The sequence below is a fragment of the Tamandua tetradactyla genome, chromosome 12 (genome assembly GCF_023851605.1).
Source record: "Tamandua tetradactyla isolate mTamTet1 chromosome 12, mTamTet1.pri, whole genome shotgun sequence".
NCBI lineage: Eukaryota > Metazoa > Chordata > Mammalia > Pilosa > Myrmecophagidae > Tamandua > Tamandua tetradactyla.
The window spans coordinates 13,310,662-13,324,400 of record NC_135338.1 but is presented as its reverse complement, the minus strand read 5'-3'; the positions used below and the strand labels follow the sequence as shown (position 1 = coordinate 13,324,400).

At 34.9% G+C, this 13,739-nt stretch overlaps 1 protein-coding gene across 2 annotated transcripts in view; it reads right to left on the bottom strand.

The window, feature by feature from the left end:
• The window catches only part of DDHD1 (DDHD domain containing 1), a 92,274-nt gene that overhangs the window by 25,027 nt on the left and 53,508 nt on the right, over nt 1-13,739 (bottom strand). For both annotated transcript variants that reach the window (XM_077122608.1, XM_077122611.1), the window contains exons 6-7: nt 11,550-11,656; nt 35-141 (exon numbers count right to left, since the gene is read on the bottom strand). In XM_077122608.1, coding sequence (XP_076978723.1) covers nt 35-141; nt 11,550-11,656 — 214 coding nt within the window. The remainder of the gene's footprint in view (nt 1-34; nt 142-11,549; nt 11,657-13,739) is intronic.

The window sequence follows — 13,739 nt, the reverse complement described above, 5'->3', positions numbered from 1 at the left end:
ATACCCAACAGCAATAAGACATCATAATACTTACTTCATCCCTATAAAGTGGACTAGTATAATACATTATGTCCATTGCACTGCTGTTCAACATATCCCTTAAACCTCGTACTTTGTCAGGAGTAATAGAATCAACAGTATCTACAAATAAAAAAAAAATTAAACTTCTGTGAGATCTCTGTTTTATGGGGGAAAAAAGTGACAATTACATTCTCTGAATAATAGCTCTTTAAGTTAATATCACTTAATATTCAAGGCTAGCTTTGATCTAAAGGACCTTCCCTTCTTGCAAAATATAAGAATAAACAGTAAAAGATAAAAGGGGTCATGAAAAGAAAAGGGGTATTAAAGGATAAAGGCCATTATCAAATCTATAAAGCTTCACTATTTTGTGTATATACTGGCTTTCTCATGTCAGTCAGGGCTACCCAGAGTAAAGCCAGGCCATCTTGGTACAGGTATCACGGGACACAATCTCACTCTTTTTCTATCTCCTCTTCTGTTTCCTTTATCTCTCTCTTTTTTTCTTTTCTATTCATCTTGGGCCTTGCAATACCCATGTGGAATGCCTAGAGCCACTGATGGCAAACCAACAATAAATTAAAAAATAGATAGTTCCTTTGTACATTATATGTATTATCTTTAGTGAATCAAAGATCCTATGAAGAACTGCCAAATTATAAATGTACACAGAGGCAAATAAATCAGCAATGGTTCTCTTCAGTAAATAAGATAAAATCAAAGTTGGTTTAATTTATTGCACTGCTCATTGCAAACAAGTACAGCCCTCCATATTTGGTCTATGGAAATTCTACCTTGGGAAGATTATTCAATTAAACACCTCATAAAATAGATATGCATAAAATTTTGCATTTCTTATGGCAATACAAAGAAGTCCTATACTTGGATGAATATCATGATTTCTTTTATCCTCCAAATTTCACTGCATCAGCTTAGGTTACTTTATTCTTATTTCCCATTTTAAAATAATTTAATAAGACTAGAAAGCAATGACTTAAGCAAAGGCTAGAAGTCTTTTCAAAGGCATAAAGAGAAATATTGAGGCTATTCATGGGTATACGACTTATTTATAGCCCATGCTTATTTTAAATTTAAAAGTGAAAGGTGTAAGTAACTGCCATGCTGATACAGAGTTGAAACGTCATTTTGATGCATCTTCCCCCAAATGTTTTTACTATGAAATATAGATACAAGGGTATGTTTAACATATATGTGAAGTTGAAAAAGAGTAATTTATAAAAATGAGACACATGTTCTACCACCTTAAGAAACTGAATATTACCAGTATCCTTAAAGTCCACAGTATACCCATAAATAATTGCATGAATCTCTCTCTGCTTGAAGAAACCATCATAAGAGGTTTTTTTTTATCATTCTTTTACTTTTCTTCATGGATTTACTACGTTTTCAACAATATTAACAATTGTAGTTAATTATGTATATAGCGTTCCCTATGTGCCAAAGCCTACTTCATTTTGCCCGTTTATGAACACTATGTAAATTGAGGCATTGTCTATGGCTTGTCCCCCCATTGTGTTTCTGTGATTCATCAGTGCTGATGCACATAGCTGTAACCCATTCATTTCAGAGACAGCAGTTTACTCTCCCTCTCCATATCTCACAATTTTTCTAGTCTCCTTTGAGAGACAATGGAGTTGCTTCTAGTTTTTTTGCTATTATAAACTATGCTCCCAATAATATTTTGTACATATCTTGGTACACATGTGTGAGAGTTTCTCTAGGGTATATATCTAGGAGTGAAAATGCCATTTCACAGGGCATATGTAAGTTCAACTTTATGAGACAATGTCAAATTGTCTTCCAGGGTGATAGTACATCTCCACCAACAACAAATGGAAGCTCAATAGCTTCGACAATGCTTGATATTGTCACATTCTTAGTTTTTTGCCTAATTGATGGGTATGAATGATATTTTCTTGTGGTTTTAATTTTCATCTCTTTGCTTACTAATGAGATAACCATCACTTCATGTATTAAATCCACTTAAATTTCCTATTCTCTGAAATTGGTTTTTCTACTGGTGTGTCTAACCTCATTCATTTAAAGGGGTTCTTTATCCTGAATACTAAATCTTTGGTGGCTATATCTATTGGAACATATTTTCCCAGTTTGTGGCTTGTCTTACTCCTATTTATGGCATCTATTGATAAACAGAAGTTTTAAAGTTCTATCTAATCAAATTTATCTATGTTACTTTATACTTGTACTTTGTCTTGGTTAATAATTCCTTCCCTACCCTGAGGTCATAAAGATATTCTCCTATGTTTTCTTCTACAACTTCTTAAAGTCTTAGCTTTCATATTTATGTCCCTGACCCATGTGGAATGTGAGGAAGGGCTCATTCTTTTTTCTTTTCTCCATAAGGATAGCTAGTTAACCAGCACCATTTATGGAATAGCTCACCCTTTCACCAATAATCTGTAATGACAGCTCTGTCATATATCAGATTCCCAAACTAGACATATATTTGTTAAGGAACTGTCTACTCTGACACACTGGTCTCTTTACCTATCCCAGTGCCGATACTAAACTGTCTCATCAGAAGTTAAATAATAGTTCTGGCTATCTAATAGGACACAACCTCCCCCTCCATCGATCCCTCTTATTCCGTGTTGTTCTGGTGAAACTGTTATGTACACGAGAAAACCCATGCTCTTTTAATCCAATCTTGTGAGTACAGAGATATTGTGGGTGGGACCTTTTGATTAGATTACTTCCATGGGGATGTGATCGCACCAAGGTGGGTCTTAAATTAGTTTACTGGAATCTTCAAGAGAGTTCAGAGAGACAGCTCAGAGCTGACACAGAGGGCAGAGAGATGAAACCAAGAGACGGAGAAGTTTAGAGATGCAGATGGAAGGCACCCCAGGAGAGGTCAGAAGCCCAGCGCTGTCTGAAACCAGAAGCTGGGACAGAAAGACAGCAGACGCTGGCACGCGCCTTCCCACGTGACAGAGAAATCCCAGACGGGATCGGCCTTTTTTGAGTGAAAGTATCCTGTTGATGCCACGATTTGGACATTTTCATGGCCTTAGAACTGTAAATTTTTAACTGCATACGTCCCCTTTGTAAAAGTCAATCCATTTCTGGAATATTGCTTTCAGTAGCTTTAGCAAAGGGAAACATGTACCTTGGCTATTTTTGACCCTGTGCTTTTCTACAATCATTTAAAAGTTGGTTTGTCAAGTTTCATGAAAAAAATCCAATTGGGATTTTGACTGGAATTACATCTATAGATCAATTTGAGAGAGTCAACATCTCTAGCATATTGAATTATCCCATCTAAGAAAATGATGTATCTTTCTATTTATTTAAGTTGTATTTCATGTCTTAGTTTTTCATTTTTAATAGAAATATACATCTTTTGTTAGATTTCTAGTAAACTTGTCTATTTTGATGCTATTATATCTTAAGAACTGCATTTTCTAACTGTTGCTGGTATATAAAAACACAATTACTTTTACATATGGATCTTCTATTTTACAATCTTGGAAAATTATTTTATTAATTCTAATAATTTTTCTGTAAATAGGCCTAATAAGTAGGCAACCATATAAACTGTAATAAAATAGATCTTTTCCAGTCCCTATCATTGCTTTTTCTTACTGCCCTAAAGACTTGAAGTAAAATGTTTGAGAGATGATTGGACATCCTGAGCTTGTTCCTGATTTAAAGGAAATGTTTTTAGCCATTCATTATCAATGAATATGATCTTTGCTGTAGGTGTTGGTAGATACCCCTTTTTATAATTAAAAAATTTACACACAGTAAAATTGACTTTTCTTGGTGCATAGTTCTATGAGTTTTAATGCATGGACAGATTTGTACAACTACCACCACAATCAGCACGCAAGACAGTTCCACTGCTCTCAAAATTTCCCACGGGCTATTTCTCAGAATTCAAGTCACCTCCCCCCCACTAATCCCTGACTATCAAAGATCTGTGTTCTTTGACCCTATAGTTTTGCCTTTTCCAGAATGCCATACAAATGGAATTATAAAGTATGGAACCTTTTGACATTGGCTTCTTTCACTCAGCATAATTCCTGTGAGACTCATACACATTGTTATGTGTATCAATAGCTCATTCTTTTTTATTGCTGAGTAGTATTCCATTGTATGGATGAACCCCAGTTTGTCTACCCATCAAATCACATAAGAACACATGGGTTGTTTCTAGTTTATAGTGATTATCAACAGAGATGTGTTAACATTTATGTACAGGTTTTTTTGTGTGAATATAAATTTTTTTATTAATTTTTTAATTAAAAAAATATAAAAACAAACGCAAACATTCTTAACTTTTACTCATTCTGTTCCGCATATATAATCAGTAATTCACGATATCATCATATAGCTGCATCATCATGATGAATATAAATTTTTATTCCTCTAGGGTAAATACCTAGGAGTGGAACTATTGAGTCAAATGGTAAGTGAATTTTTAATTTCATAAGAAATTGCCAAACTGTTTTCCAGAGTGGCTACACTATTTTGCATTGTTGCCAGCAATATATGAGAATTTTAATGACTCAGCATCCTGGCCAACACATGATATTGTCAATCCTCCCATCTCCCAAAATGAGCCATTTGAATAAGGTATGCAGTGGTATTTATTTTTTATGGCTTTAACTTGAATTTCCCTAATGGCTAATGTGTTATTTTGCCATCTGTAAATCTTCTACCATTAAATGGCTGTTCAAGTCTTTTGGCCACTTTTTTTTATTGTGAAAAATAACTTATATACAAAAAAGCAATAAATTTCAAAGCATGCCACAACAATTAGTTGTAGAACAGATTTCAAAGTTTGGTAAGGGTTACAATTCCACAATTTTAGGCATTTACTTCTAGCTGCTCTAAGACACTGGAGACTAAAAGAAATAGCAATATAATGATTCAGCAATCATATTCATTTGTTAAACCCTATCTTCTCTGTATAACTCCACCTTCTCCTTTGATCTTTCTCCCAGTTTTTAGGGGTATTTGAGCTGTGCCCATTCTAACTTTTTTGTGTTGGAAGGGGCTGCCAATAATATGGGATGGGGGATGGAACTAGCTGATGTTCTGGAGAGGCTGGTTCCTCTGCTTTCAGGACTTATCTGGTCTAGGAACCTATCAGGAGGTTGTAGGTTTCGGGGAAGTAATTATAGTGCATGGAACCTTTGTAGAATCTCATACAAGTCCTAGGTGCTCTTCAGGGTTGGTTGGGGCTTGGCAAAACATGATAAGTAGCAATGACTAGCTGAAGCATGCCTAAAAGTAGCCTCCATAGTAGCCTCTCAGCTTTATTTGAACTCTCTCAGCCACTGATATCTTATTTTTGCTCACTTTAAAAAGCTGTTTTTTCTGTTTTCTTATGTAGAGGTCTGAAAGTCCTTTATATAATCAGTTTATGAGTCCTTTATCAGGTATATATGACTTGCAAAATTTTCTCCCAATCTGTAACTTTTCTTTTCATTGTTTTAAAAATATCTTTTAAGATTCTGGAAAGGAATCTAGAAAAAAAAAAGCACCTAAAAATAATGGATGAGTTTTGCAATAGGCAAAAATCAAGTGTATTTCTATATTCTAATAATGAGCATATGAAAAACAAAATTAAAGAAAAATACCATTTACAATATAGCTCAAAAAATAAGTATTTAGATATAAAGATACAAATCTTAAACTGTATAGGATCTGTACGCTGAAAATTACAAAATGCTGATTAAGGAAATACAGAACTAAATAAATGGAGAAATATATTAAGTATGTATATAGTGTCCATGGAAATCCAGAACTAAGTAAATGGAGAACTATACTATATATCTATATCCATGGACATTGGAAGACGCAGTTTAGTTAAGATGTCAGTTCTCCCTAAATTGACCTAGAAATTTAATTCAATTCCATTCAAATCCTTATTGCTAGATCTGATATGATAATAGTTTGTTGAGGACTTTTGGTAATATTTCCATAAAGGATATTGGGCGGTTATTTTCTCTTCTTGTACCTTTTTTTTCTGGTTTTGATATCAGAGTAATTCTGGCCTCATAAAACAAGTTCAGACGTTCTCTCACGTCTTCTAATTCTGGAATAGATGTATAGAACTGGCGTTATTTCTTCTTTTAATGTTTGATAGAATACACCATTAAAACCGTTTGTGCCTAGTGTTTTCTTTTTTGAAAAGTCATTAAATACAAATTTAATTTCTTTAATATATATAGGACTATTCAGATTATCTATTTCTTCTTGGGTAAGTTTTGGTAGTTTGTGGCTTTCAAGGAATTAGTCCATTTCATTTACATTGCCAAATTTATGTGATTAGAATTATTCACAGTATTAAATTTTTAAAATTTGTGGTAGTCTACAGTAACCCTCTTTTTTAGTTCCTGATGTTAGTCATTGAGTCTTCTGTTTTACTTGAAAACAGTATGACTAGAAATTTATCAATTTTACTGATCTTTTCAAAAGCTAGATTTTGATTTCATTAATTTGTTTTATATATTTTATTTAATTGCATTTTGCCCCTTAGGGTGTCCTTCCTCTGCTTGCTTTTGGTATGTTTTTTTCTCCCTAGTTTCTTAAGGTGGAAGCTTAGTTTATTGATTTGAGACCTTCATTTTCACTCAGTTAAAAATATTTTCTAATCTCCCTTGAGACTTCTCCTGTGACTCACAGATTACTTGGAAGTGTGTTGTTTAATTTCCAAATATTTGGAGATTTTCTAGTATCTTTCTACTATTGATTTCTAGTTTAAATCCATTCAGGTTAGTTAATCACTTTCCATGAGCTCAATTTTTCAAATTTTATTAAAATTGTTCTATGATCCAGGATATGTATTTCTTGGTGAATGTTCCATGTGCACTTGAAAACAATGTGTATTCTGCTTTGTTGAGTGGAATATTCTATAATAGATGTCAGTTGGACTCAGATGGTTGATGGTGGTGTTTGGTTCTTCTATACCCTTGATGATTTTTACCGTCTATTACTGAAAAGTGAGTGTTAAAAGTATACTACTACAATTGTGGACTTGTCCATTTCTCCTTTCAGATCTATCAGTTTTGCTTCATATATATTTTTTTCATAATAGATTTTATTGATTGTTTTGAAGAACAGCACACAGACATTATGAACAATTTGTACCCAATTCTTAATGTATGTACTGGAAATCTAAAAAGCCATGTAGTCGTAATTCTTTTCTAAAGTTATTCCAGTGACTTTCCAGCTTAAAATTTGGAGGCAAGATTTCCTTAAGAGGATATCAAGTGCCAATATCTTCAAATGCTCATAGGCTTTTCCATCATTAAGTCCCAGTAATTTACAATTTAATATTAAACACAGTATATACCTACATATCCAATCTTTCACAGCATATAATAAAGTTATTAGGAATACTGAATGACCACAACCAAGGATATTACATAATGCACACAGTTCTGATAGGGAAAGTCAAGATCATGGAGCAGTTGTAAGAAACAATTTTACTAAAAAACATGGGCATAGAAGTAATTTAAAATGTCTGACATACAACAAATGCATGACTGACTTCAAATTGTCATATACTATGCAATGTATTATAGGGTATAAAAACTACCCCCCCTCCCCCATGGGATATTATTTTGACATTCAAGACAGTCAAGGCTGCCTGTAATTCAATATCCCATTATTTTCTGGTTGTACCAAAAAGTAAACAACCAGCAAATGATTTACCTTCCTAAAAAAAAGAATTTACACTTAAAAAATGTGATGAGGTAGGATTTCAATCTACTTCTTTAAAACATTTTTTCTAGAGTTACTAAAAAAACTTGCATTTACAAAACAGTTGATAAAAATATTCCTCTGAAATGTACAAGAAGGGAGAAACAGGGAGCACTGATAAGTAATGGTATATGATATTTATCAGACTTGACTTCTTTTTCTTCTGCTTCATCAGAGGCTAGACTCCTCATTTTTAGTTTCTTCATTTTCGACAGGTAAATCTTCCTTAGTTTCTTGGCCAGCTACTTCAGCTTGTTTTCTCTTTGCTCCCCTTTTCCTTTCGGTTGTACTTTTTTTGACTGAAGATTTACCCTTTCTCCCAGCCTTTTTTCAGCTTCCTTTCCACGTTTGCAGGAGCAGGTTTAGCTAACAGCCTCACTGACCTCCTCTTGGGCTCCTCCTTCCCTGTCCCTCCTGCCAGGCTGACCTTCCTTTTAGTCACCTGGCGGCAGAGTGTGTGCATGCCAGGTGCTGTGGGAGGTGGCAGGCTGAGAGCCTTTGGAAAGTTGGGCTGCTGGCTGCCCAAGTTGCTCTGCTTCATATTTTGAGACTCTACTGTTAGATGCATATACATGTAGGATTGTTATACCTTCTTGGTGGATTGAACCTTTTGTTTTATTATGCAATATCACTTTTCATCCTTGATAATTTTCTTTGCTTTGAAGTCCACTGACTAGTCAATTTTTCTGTTACTTTATTTTTCTTTCATCATAATTTCAATGTCTTCTTTAATTTCTTTAAACCATTAAATATATTTGTTTTCTCTGTCTGCTAATCCAACATATGTGGTCTTTGTAGGTTAGATTTAGAAATTGCAGTTTCTGCAAACTCTTGCTCATGATAGCTTGCTTTCTTATGTGTTTCAAGAGTTTAAATTAAGAAGTCACGTTTCTTGGAACCTCATCAACAGGAAATCTATGAGGCCTGCATTTAAAACGTGTTCTTGGAGGACTGGCATTTGCTTATGCCAAGAGCCCAAGGATGCTACTAAAATGGAGTCATTTTAGGATATGTGGTTCTCCCACCAAATGGTATCTGTAACTTAACATTGTATCCAGCTAGTGCTATGACAGAGCTTTTCTCGATTACCAGGAACTAATGAAAAAAAAGGAAAAGAAGAGGGGACAAAAGAAAATATCTTTCTCATCTTTGTAGTCTGACCTGTGCAAGTGCTCTCTTCTTCAGCTTATGTACAAATGAGCTTAGAAAATAGCTCATAGGGGTGAACCCTGATCCTTTCTGAGCATGCATCTCGTCTTGCATATGAGCATGTGGCACTAGGAATTCTCCGTTTACATGGTTCTGAATGTCCCCTCTTTCCTAGGAAACAGTTTCCTCACAGTCCTGGGCACTGCACTGTTACATCCTACAGCCAGCAATCCCTTGATTGCTTTTCCACAGAACTCTGTAGGAGAGCGCTGTGAGCTGCCTTCTACACACGGGGCAAGTTCGGGGGGGGAGGGAGGTGGAGCCAGTCTCACAGGCCACTAGTGGACAGATTCTACCAGATAAACCTGCTCCCAGAATGTGCACAAGGGTTACTCTGCTCCGTCCAGAACTGAGACCAGGGTTCCACACTGGGAGCAGGCCAGCTCTGTGCCAAGGGGGTGAAGGGTTGGGGTGGGGCAACAAGATTTTACCACTTTTAAGTAGGCTTTTTCTTGATTCTGTCCTAGCTCTGTGTTTCAGTGTTCTAGCTGCTAAAACAAATACCATACAATGAACTGGCTTGACACAGGAATTTATTGGTTCATGGGTTCAAAGTCTGGAAGGCTTGCTCCCTCCCAGGGTTGTTATCTTCTGGCTGGCCCACAATCTTTGGGGTTCCTTGGCTTTTCCATTACATGACAAAACACATACGGGTGTCTTCTTTGTCTTTTGGGTTGTTGACTTAAGAGCTTCTGGCTCCTCCCCATGTCCTCTTCTCTTTCTGCGTCCAATGTCCTTTGCTAATAAGTACTTCAGCCATATTGGATTAAGGCTTATGTTCATTTAGTTTGGGTACAACTTAACTAACAACATCTTCTAAGGTCCTATTTACAAACAGGCTCACACCCAAGGTTAGGACCTGAACGTGCCTTTTGTGGGGAACACGATTCAATCTCCAACACACTATTACTGAAGTCCTTTAACTGTTTTCTGGAGCTTTGAGAAATACGTTTCTGCCACTTTTTTGCTGGTTGTTCAAAGGTTTTGTGGGGGGATGGAGCCCTGAAGTGCCTCACTCCACCTTCTTGATTGGAGTGGACCGTCCACTCCGAGTTTCAACCATGCCTAAGCCACAGAAGGCTTTGTCTTCTATTTCCTGTGCTTGTGGTTTATTAAAAACCAGGCTCTCAGGCAAAAGGTGACTCTGATTTTCCCCAAAAGAATTTAAGAAACTTTAAGAAAAAAGAAAATTTAAATAATTTAAGAAAAAAAATAATTTAAGGAAGTTTAAGAAAAAAGAATAATTTTAAAAAGTTTATCCAGCATATTTTAGGTGAGGCATTTCATAAGAAGTATCTCTGAATATGTAGGCTGGTATTTTCCCAGAACCAGAAGTCCCTGTTGCACTTCTGAAGTTAGGCAATATTCTAATAGTGCAAAAATTATCTAAAATGGGACAAATCATAAGTCAGGAAGATCCAACACAAATGGCATCAAAGGGTGCACTGAGCCAAAAAAAAAAAAAAAAAAAAAAAAAAGCCAGTGACTGAAAAATAGCCAGCAGTAGCAGTTAATAAGCAAAGTTGTGGTGTAGCAAGAACACATTCTTTTGGGCACTTTCCATTCACCCAGATAAATTTCTCAGGCTCCTCAGGAATGTGAACAATATGAATGAACTAACATTTAACAAAACCCCTAAAGAGTTTGTAGCTTTCTATTAGGTTTAAACTATTGAGAGAATTACAGACTTATAAGGATCTTTGGAAATCATCTAGGAAGGCACCTTAGCATTGTGATGAACACAGGCTCTGGCATGATACAGAACTGGGTTCTGCTTGCCATTCTTAGTTGAGTTAATGTACCTTTTCAATAAATTTCAATAATTAAACAATTAAATAAGATAATCCATGTAAAAATGAACGACAGAGTGCCAGGCACATAGTAAATGCTCCACAAAAGACAGCTGCTAATATGTCCAGTGCACTTTTCTCATTATTCAGACATATAAATTAAGCTAAACATTCTATTTTGATTGATTAGTTTTAATAATCAGAGGATACAAATTTGTTAAGATATGCATATTTTGACTGATAACAGCTCTTTAAGGAATAAAATGAAAATGATTTCAACAAACACATTGTACAATCTCTTTACATTAGATTATGATTCACTTGCCTAAGGAATGCAGGAGCAAAACCAAACCAAACCAAATCTGAGGTTTTTATCTTCCAAACATAGGAGAGGAAAATTATTCGAAAGCAAATGTAAGCTCATGGAATAGTGGACAAGAAATTTTTTAAAGTATTGATAAATTATTTTTCTATCAAAAAATTTAGAAAACATTTAGTTCCTTTAACATTCTATTCCCTAAATACAGCAAAGACATGCATGAAAGCAGTGCTATGGGCGAAAACTGATTTAGTGTTTTAAAATTATATATGTCAAAATAATTATTTTGAAAACCAATGTATTTTAGTAAATAATCTAGAACAAAGAACATATAACTCAAAACAAAAACTGAAGAATTTCGTTCCCAATGAACAATCTTTTCTAAGACTTTCTACATTATTTGGCGAAAGTTTGCCATTGGTTAAATACTTCAATTTTTGAACAAAATGTACCTCCATCAAGTGTAAGTTTTGACCGCCACTCAACAGGCAGAAATTCAACATGTGTTGCATGGTTAGAAAAATGCTTTTCTTCTATCTTTCTTGCAGCTTCTCTCATCCTAAAAAAATAAAAGACAAAATGAACAAAGGTCCATCAGAGTAACTTCACAGATGCATTAACATAGTATAAAATCTTTAATCTGAATGTTTTAATTTACCTAAAATATTCTACTTCACTCAATTATATTTCAATTACTATGACACTAAGCAATAGTTTGCAACAAGAGGGTACCACCATTTCAAAGCTATTTTCCTAGATTTGCCATCTATGGTTTAAAATATTCCAAACTTTTACCTTATATTCTGAATAACTAAGTATGTTTTTTTATGAAAAATTTCAAAATGCATAAAAAAGTAGAGAGAATAGTATAATGAACACCATGTACCATCACCCACCTCCAAGTATTAGCAAGTTGTGGCCTGTCTTATTTAGTTTATTCCTCCACTCATTCATCCCAAAACACGTAGTTTTCAATTTTATATTTTAAATTTTAATACAGCCAAATGAACTTTTTCCCTTTTGGTGTCATATGAATTTTAACACATATATAGATTTATAGCTATCCACAATCAAGATATGGAACAGTTTCACCATGCCTCAAATCTCCCTTTTTTAGTTATTTTCTCCTCCACCCTCATATTTTAAAGCAAAGGAATAGTGATGAGGGTGGACATCACTACTTCATCTGTAAAGTTTAGTGCATATTTCTAAAATGTAGAACTATATATAACCTATTCAGAACTATTATCACACCAAAAAGAATCCTTTAATTTCAACAAGTATCTAGTTCAGATGTCCCAATTTCCCACTTGGACTATAAATGTTATAACAGTAAAAATTTCTGAGTTGTTTTCGTTGAGATCCAAATACAGTCTATGTATTGCCATTAGTCGACATGTCTCTAAAGTGTCTTTTAATCTATGGTTTCCTATTCCTCCTTTTATTTTTGCTTTACAATTTTTTTTTTTGTCCTGTAGAGTTTCCCATTGTCTGATTTTTATTGACTGCAACACTATAGTGTTATTTAACTGCTCCTAGATCCCCTATTTCCTGTGAATTGGTAGTGAAATAACAGATCTTGATTAGACTCAAGTTATTCTATTTTAGCAAGACTACCTCCATAAGTAGTTTTGTGTACTTCCAATAGGGGATATATACATTGTGTTTTCCCCCTTTTGGTGATGTGAGCAGTTGATGAGCATCACTTGGATGCATTAATTTATTATAGCTACAAATGGTATTTTTCTTAATCCAGCACCACTTACATGTTTATTAGCAAGGGCCATGAGCTTTTCCTACCCTTTTTTTTTTTTAATAATACAGGTTTTTTATTTGTTTGTTTGTTTGTTTTTGCATGGGCAGGCACCAAGAACTGGACCCGAGTCTATGCCATGGCAGGCAAGAACTCAGCCTGCTGAGCCACCATGGCCCACCCTCCTATTCTTTTGAAGTTGTGTTTTCTTGATTCAGCGTTTGCCCAATTACTTCAACCCTTTAACTGTAATGGAGCTCTGAGAAAGATGGCTCTGCCAGTTTTTGTTGGCTGTTTGAAGATTCTGTGGGTAACAGAACCTGAGAGTATCTCATGCTCCCATCTTGGTAGACCAGAAGTCCTTTGGACTCTTGTCAGACTGAGGAAGTTCCCTTCTGTTCCTAGTTTGAGTGTTCTTAAAATGAAAGGGTGTTGGATTTTTGTCAATTGCTTTTTCTGCAACTATTGAGATGATTATGTTCTTCATTTGTCCTTTATTTTATTAATATGGGTATTACATTGATTTTCCTACGTTGAACCAATGTTGCATTCCTGCGATAAATTCTACTTGTTCATGGTATGTAACCATTTTTATATGGTTATTTTTGATGTGCTGATACTCTGTGGAAATAATTGTGTCAATATTTATTAGGGATTCTGACCTATAGTCTTCTTGTGATGTCTTCATCTGGTTTTGTTATCAGGGTAATAATGGCCTTAGAGAATGAGCTGATAAGTCTTCCTTCCTCTTCTATTTTTTGGAAGACATAGGAAGAATTTGTGCTAATTCTTCTTTAAATATTTGGTAGAATTAGCCAGTGAAGCCATCTGGTTCTGCCCCCTGTCTTTTTTTTTTTTTTGAGTGGGAGGATTTTTGATTATTAATTCA